General features: G+C 40.2%; 1 protein-coding gene across 1 annotated transcript; it reads left to right on the top strand.

The window, feature by feature from the left end:
* Positions 1-2,385: 2,385 nt before the first annotated feature.
* Positions 2,386-5,491, top strand: LOC111323509 (uncharacterized). The gene is made up of 6 exons (XM_022926882.2): positions 2,386-2,520; positions 3,063-3,148; positions 3,482-3,601; positions 3,968-4,664; positions 4,773-4,920; positions 5,256-5,491. The coding sequence occupies exons 1-6, from the start codon at positions 2,439-2,441 to the stop codon at positions 5,383-5,385; spliced, it is 1,263 nt and encodes a 420-aa protein (XP_022782617.2). The 5' UTR covers positions 2,386-2,438; the 3' UTR covers positions 5,386-5,491.
* Positions 5,492-7,307: the final 1,816 nt, after the last annotated feature.

The raw sequence follows: 7,307 nt of genomic DNA, 5'->3' as shown, positions 1-7,307 counted from the left end.
GATTTAAAAAAAATTCTACGGAGCGGAATTTCAGAAAATCTAGAAAAAAGGCAATTTTCACACCTCGCAAATTTCCTTCCGTAGAATTTTCTATTTTTTTTTTTTTCTGATGATTCCTTTCGACGTTATTATCATATGGAACAGTAAAAAGAAGGGGTCACCGGACTTGTTTTCATGCAATAGCTTTCGTGAGTTTAGCAATTTCTACGCGTGTTCTCGCGCAATTAAAAATCTGGATTCTATAAAATCGACATTTGCTCATGATCTGTTATAGCTACCGCTGACAATTGCGTGTGCTCGCGCGAGCGCCTACGATCTCATATTTTCATACGTAAATTCGCCTTTACTGCTAAGAAAATCATTAAACAGCTGTCAAAGACAGCCTCCCGGGCACATCTTAAAAATCCTACACACGACTTCTGGCTACATCATATTATTTTCCTTGAAGTTTCAAAGTATTCTTTCACTTCAGGTAGATTATCGTTCACTTGAGTTCTTCTTTTTTCGCCTTCGCAAGATTTCAAATCGGTTAAATATTTCTTTTAGATATAAAGTGAAGCAACCTTTACCTCTCCGAAAATCGTCTTCTTTATCTTATTTTCTATCTCCTGCATTTACAGTGGCCGCTCAACACATCAAATACACGCTCTTAGGTAAACTTCTCACAAAAGTAGAAAAAAATCTACACGCCGCCATCTTTGTTTTGAATTTTCATCTTTTGATCTCGCGCTTCTTTCGCACGTTTCTCTCGCGCGTCACGCAGGAGTGAACTGTTCCCCGCGCGAGGAAACTGGTACCAGCCACCTTAAAGTGAGTCATCTGCGAGCATGTGTGCAACGATCGAAAAACAAACGCATAGTAAATTTTTACAATGGCAAGGACTTCCGTCTCATAGAGTGACAGGAATAACACACCCTTTTCTACCTTTACCGTGACCGTATTTTGATCTCGTTTACATATTTCATGCATCAACGTTAACATAAACTGATATGTTTATTTATCACTTTAAATGCTATTCTGATTTTTTCTTGGTCTTTCTTTTAATAAATTGAAGATTAACCTTACTTACAGTAAAGGATAGAAGTCAAGAGAACCGTTAAATTATATCGTATACTTTCCTACGCCATCTCATAGTCCTTTTGAAGAGAAAAAATAAAACGAAAACATAATTTGTGGAGTTTTTGTTTTCATTTTCCTTCGGCTTCGATAGTCAAATCAAATAAGTAAGTAGTATGCGCACAATATCAAAAATTCCCCTGCCGTTTGTTGTATATTCCAGGCAGTAGGGACTTTAAACAAACCACGACGGTGACGGTGACGGCAACGAGAACGTGGAAAAACAACCGATCTAATTGGCAGAACAATAGCCCGGCACGTGCGTTTTAAAACTTTGTACATTTCTTACCGCCCTTTCCAAAACAACAACGTGAAATCACCAAAATTTGCGTCGTCTACGAAGCGAGACCGCGGCGGCAAATTATTTTAATTTATATTTGGAACTCAACGCTACTTTTATGCGTTATGTTGAGTTTGAGGTCTGGCGCCCTGCGAGACGGTAAACACATGCAGCCATTTTCGAAATTCTAACTAAAGTAGAAACTCCTTTTTTAATCGACGTCATCCTTGGCGTTGCTGTCCTGACTGCTTAAAGTCCCTAATAGGGACCTTACGCAATCAGGACGGCAACGCCAAGGAAGACTTCGATTAAAAAAAAATAATTTCTACTCTTAGTTAGAATTTCAAAAATGGTTGCAGGAGCTTACTGTCTTCTACGGCGCCACAGCTCAACTTCAGCATGACGTATAAAAGTAGCGTTGAGTTCCAAATGGAAATTAAAATAATTTGCCGTCGCGGTTTCGGTTCGCAGACGACGCAAATTTTGGCGATTTCACGTTGTTGTTTTGCATAGGACGGCTAAGAAATGTACAAATTTTCAAAACGCACGTGCTGAGCTACTGTTCTGCCAATTAGATCTCTTGTTTTTCCACGTCCTCGTTGCCGTCGCCGTCGTGGTTGCGTAAGGTCCCTAATAACTGGTAAGGACGTGGAGTGCAGCTTCACTAGGTCCATGTTTGGTCCACTATGTCTAAAAAAAAACACAAAGTAAGCAGTTTATTTTAAATAAAAAATTGTCAATGAGATTTAGTAAATACTCAAAATTTATCTTGAGTATTTATTTTGCCCTCTTCTAAATCATGAAGGAAAACTAAACTAACTGCCTTCCTTATGACAAAAAAGTCACCACGAAAACAATTCACGACCATCAAAAAGAGCTTGTTTTCCGTCGGAAAACAAGGAGTCTGGAATCGACTTTCTTTGTCTCGTCTCGTGCATGCTGCGTCATAAACCATGACTGTGACGTCAAACCATCACTTCGCTCTGTTTGTCGGATCGAAGCCGTGCGTTTTTTTTCGTGAGAGGAAAATAGCGTAGAAACCATGAGAATGATTGTGATTTTAATCACTACGTTGGCAATTGTGCTTCAATTAACAGCGGTTACACAAGCGGTGAAACAAGAAGGTAAGTTTCAGCTCTGTTTTGAAAATCTTTCAAAGGTCTCCAAGAGTTTTACTTTTACCCCGCACTTGACCATTCGGGCCAGGAAATGCATGAAACGATCTTTGCCTTCTTATCGAGCCGAAAACCTTTCTCGAGGACTTGCGGCTCACCAGGTTTCGTTTGCTAAAAGTGAAACTGTTCAAAACTCTTTTTAATCAAAATGAGTGCTTTGCGGACGGGCCATTTTACAAATTTTTCACACTTTCTCGGAAGAATAAACAAGTTTCGGGTTGCCATGGTTGCCTTCGTTACTTTTAGGCGCGTTTGAACCGCTCGTGCGCCCCGTGCAGGGCGCGCTTATTTTACCCTTTTTATTTTAAAGCGCGCGCTTCAACGGTTACTTTTTGCTTACTTGTACACTGTTTTTTTTCCACCCTACACTTTCATTGTAGATCGTATCAACGAAAAGTTCATATTCATAGATGTATATATAATAGGTGCGACTGAAATAAATAGTTACAAAGTAATGATGATACCAATGGTTACTACTTTGTTTACACCAGACCATTTTCAAGGCATTGAATGGCAAAAACTACCTTTCGAAGATATCAACGAAGACAAGACCGTCCTCGGAACTTGGAACGAAAAGGTTGGTCAGTATTTTCAGAACATCAAATGTAATGACTGAGTTCATTGTTCGTGGAAAGCCGAGGTAGTTTTTCATGCGTGAGTTTACAAAAATGGAAAGTGAACTAGCCTAGTTCACTTTTCATTTCTGTAAACTTACACATGTGAACCTTCAACTGTTCGAAAAAAGTATTACATAGATCATCGCCGTTTTTGTACCAGCTAACGATCCGGCAAAATCCATAATGACAACCAATATTGTGGCTGAAAAGCCCCTAAGGGGGAGCTTCAATTTACATATTTATTTATTATTTATTAATTTATTTGTTACGTGTCTCTCTTCTCCTCCTCACAGGAATATGTGATAAGGATTCAAATATCGTCGCTGGAGCTGGATATGAAACTAGTTTTCCCCAAAAGCTCCAAAGATTTTAACGGTCCACCTTTTGGGAATGATCCACCGAACCTTGGAAAGGTATTTAACATGGCGATCACCCAGATTTCTTTCGCAATTCAATTTTTCATCAGCAGACGCGGCCTCCTTCAACCGCGTTCTCAGGGCCTTTTCCCTTACCTGGGGGTAGGGTAACGGAAAAAGCCCCGGGAACGAGGTTGGGCCTCCATCTGATTTTTTAGTCATGGATACGTGGAGGGCGGAGCGACTATTGTTTATTTTGATTTTTTCGTCAAAGAAGAGCAAGAAGATTTACAGACGAAAAACAAACGCAATTCTTACACAACGAAATACATTTATGAAAGTTCTAAGAAACAAATTTAAGTTTAGTTTTTAACTTAAAACTGTATGGTGGCCATAAAAGTTTCGCCCTTTTTTATCTCTTAGATCCTTAAGTGCAAAGAGTTACCGGAATATCCTGTGAACATGACATGTTCTAAGTACCAGGTCTACAAACAGAAAGAACCAGGGTTTATAACGCAGGTGGTAACCATGACGGTGAAAAACGCGTGGAGCCCTATGCTGACAACGATGGTAAAAGCTTGGAAGACCTGCTTCAACGGCATTGGAACAATGGTTAATAAGACTTGGAACGGACTAAAAAGGATAGCAGATTTGGTTGGTGAAATGTTAAAAGGAATAGTGAATCGGTTCGGTATTATTTGGAAAGGATTGATGGATTGCATCGGTAAAATTTGGAACGGACTGAGAGGGTTGGCGGAATGGATTTTTATAACGGTGATGTGGGCGGATGAATGTGTGTACAAAGGAAGTTTGTGGGCGGTCGAGTGGTACTGGGACAGTACTGAATGGTTGAAGGAGCTGGCTTGGAACGGAATGGAATGGGTAAGAGATCAGACTGATTGGTTGGCCGGCGTCGCAAAGGAAAATGCATCATGGTTAGCTGAGAAAGCATGGATTGGATTGAAACGGTGGGCCGAGTGGGCATGGGGGGAGGCGAAACGGTTAGCGGACTGGTTATGGACAGAGATTAAAAGGAACTGTAAACCGTTTGAACCTGGGTTCGAGTGTGCTTTGGAGACAGTTGAAGTTCTCATCAAATTTTACAAAGAATTTGTTCACGGTAAGCAAAAAGTCCCATAAGGAACTTTGTGAATAACTTCCGAAAAGGTTGACCAAATCAAGTTTAGATTTTCTGTAATGTTATTTTTCTATTTTTTTTTTCCAACAGAACATCTATTGAAAATTCAAGTCAAAATTATTATCTCGAGCTGGCGTGAAACTGGTTATACGATATTAGCCGTATTGGTAATGAACTGTGTGGCGGTGGCTGTTTACAAGTTGATTTTGGGGCCCGTGAAGTTGATCTCGCGAAGATGGTGAGTGAGAAGAACAAAACAATCAACAAAATTTGGCTTAACTTAAGTCTATTATAACACACATAAATCGTTATCGTGGCCGGCTCTCTCAATAGACCGTTCCTTCTATTTTTTAAACCAAATGGGTCTTTTTAAGTCGAGTTTCGACAAATTAAACTTTTCTCGTGCTGGGTTTTAAAATAGAAATTTCGAAATCAATTGTAAGTTTCACAGGTGCAATTTCTTCCCACTGCTCTTTCAACTGACACCTTATTTTCTTTTAAATGACCTTTTCTAAAAACATTCTTTTGTCATTGTGAAGAAACCTGTTAAGTTCATTCAATTTCTCCTTCCAGGCAAGCTTACAAAGAATGGAAAGAAGCTGAAGAAGCTTCCTGGAGATTGCCACCAAGGCGTCAGTCTCAATCAAACAAACGAGTCTGGGAAAATCCCAAGAAGAAAAAGCTTTACAGGCATAAAAACTAAAAGATTCCATATGATTTCATCTTTTCTGTGTGATATGAACTATTTTTGAGGATATGTTTTGTGAAAACATGTCATTTTTATTAAAATGTATTTATTGAAACCTGAAGTTGGTGGCTGTCTATTTAACAAATCGGCTACAATTTCCATTGTCTATAACACTTTGAAGCTTCGATTAATTCGAAGCGTCAACAACCCCTTCCCCGGGCATATGACGTTTGAACATAGGCTCGTCGCAAATTCCCGCCCCCCCCGGGTTCAAATGCTTCACCCAAGTGCTGGATTTGATCGTCGATTTTCTTGTAAAAGGCAAGATAAACAACCTTGACTTTCTTGTAGAACTTCCTCTCCAAGCCCTCTTCTCGCGAAAGTGAACTTTTCACCTTTAAACACCTCCATATGAAAAGAGAAAACACGTTACTGCTGGAAAGACTTGGCAGTTCCGGTTCAAACTCCCTATCTTACCCAGGCAAGGTTCAAATTCCCCACCCCCTGGGCACGAACGACAGTCAAATTCTTGTGGGTTGCTGGGGAAGGGGGATGTTGAAACTTCTAACCTTATTGATCATAGAAATCACATCAACAATACAATTTACAGTAAGGACCGAAAAGATATTTATCATCTTTTTTCTCTGTCAGTTCTTCAATTTTCTGTTATCATGCTGAACAACTGTCTGTTTAGGTGCAAGTTTGCCAGTTTTCTTTTTTTTTTTTATTTTTTATTAACAGCTATTTAATGATGTTTATAAACAGAAATGGCAATCTAACGCTATTTGAAATCTCACCCCAGCCCACTATTTCAGTCTTGGTAACGCGACGAGGACCATTAAGAAGACACAAACTGAATACATCTCATATAACAGCCAGTCACAGACTTGGAAACTTTCCTTTTTCAGTTGATCATGAATTGTGCTCAATAATATTATGAATCTGCTTAACGTGGACTCAAAGTTAACATGTCGCATACTGCAGCCAGAATTTGACCAAACAACCAAACAGAATTGATCAACAGTGCGACAAAAGAAAGATGAGCAGTGAAGAGGTTGGCAATTATTTCCAGCGTCTCGGACAACTCGTGGCGGAAAGACGCACTAGAAGCAAGCTTGGTACAGGATATCAGTATGGCTGCGACAAGAACAACTGCTGCCAAAGAGAGGAGAAAGTGACTGTTGATAAGTTGTACGCCTTGCGTGCCTATGTGACCTGCGGTGCCGAAAGTGACTGTAGTAACCACCTGGTCAACGCAAGTTTGGTATGCGTGTGTAACTACATCAAGGCACGTGAAGTTGGAAGCCATCTTGCGTTTCCTACACGAAGAAACTGAAAACAAAGGTGGTCTCGTTAGTTCAGTGCGATTTCAACTGGACGCATTTTGGGTGCATTTGGCCGTGTATTAAGGCCGCCGAAAGTATTCTGTGACCCGATGATTAGGGATATTAGCGTGTTGGTTTTTGTCGAAAAACCAACTGAGATAAAACCAATCCAGCAAGGACGAAAATCAACATGCAATTCAACGCTTGAAGCGATGCCGGCCAGGTGCGGATTTAACCCACTTAAAAGCCATGAAGACAGTACGCCATTCTTCATCCTTAATCTCTCCTATTTTTTAATCTGGCGACAGAGAAGGCGAAAAGTCTGAAGCATTCAGGTTCAATTTCCTTTGCAAGTTTTTCCTTATTAAGGAGCGGTCTCCAGCCCCTCCATTTCATCGGAAAGGGATTAGAAGAAGTCTCTGGTAAATGGCGAAAAATTAGAAAGAGAAATTTGTCGCAATATCCTTTGATTTAGGGCTTTCGTTTAAGAATGAACAGGGGTGATTAGGTTAGATCGACCCCCAGTCCCACATTTCCGTAAAAATGATTCAACTGATTAATTCAAGCCGAACCTTGATAACGGCGCGCGTGCTAAACCGGGGCACACTTCGT

The sequence above is a fragment of the Stylophora pistillata genome, chromosome 12 (genome assembly GCF_964205215.1).
Source record: "Stylophora pistillata chromosome 12, jaStyPist1.2, whole genome shotgun sequence".
In the NCBI taxonomy this organism is placed as follows: domain Eukaryota; kingdom Metazoa; phylum Cnidaria; class Anthozoa; order Scleractinia; family Pocilloporidae; genus Stylophora; species Stylophora pistillata.
The sequence above is the reverse complement of the archived record's forward strand: the minus strand, read 5'-3'. Positions and strand labels throughout refer to the sequence as shown.

Bases quoted from the DNA above. Each gene is read 5' to 3' on its own strand.
- LOC111323509 (XM_022926882.2), top strand. From the start codon at position 2,439: ATGAGAATGATTGTGATTTTAATCACTACGTTGGCAATTGTGCTTCAA. The intron at 2,521-3,062 runs GTAAGTTTCAGC...TGTTTACACCAG, and splicing joins ACAAGCGGTGAAACAAGAAG to ACCATTTTCAAGGCATTGAA. The intron at 3,149-3,481 runs GTTGGTCAGTAT...TCCTCCTCACAG, and splicing joins TCGGAACTTGGAACGAAAAG to GAATATGTGATAAGGATTCA.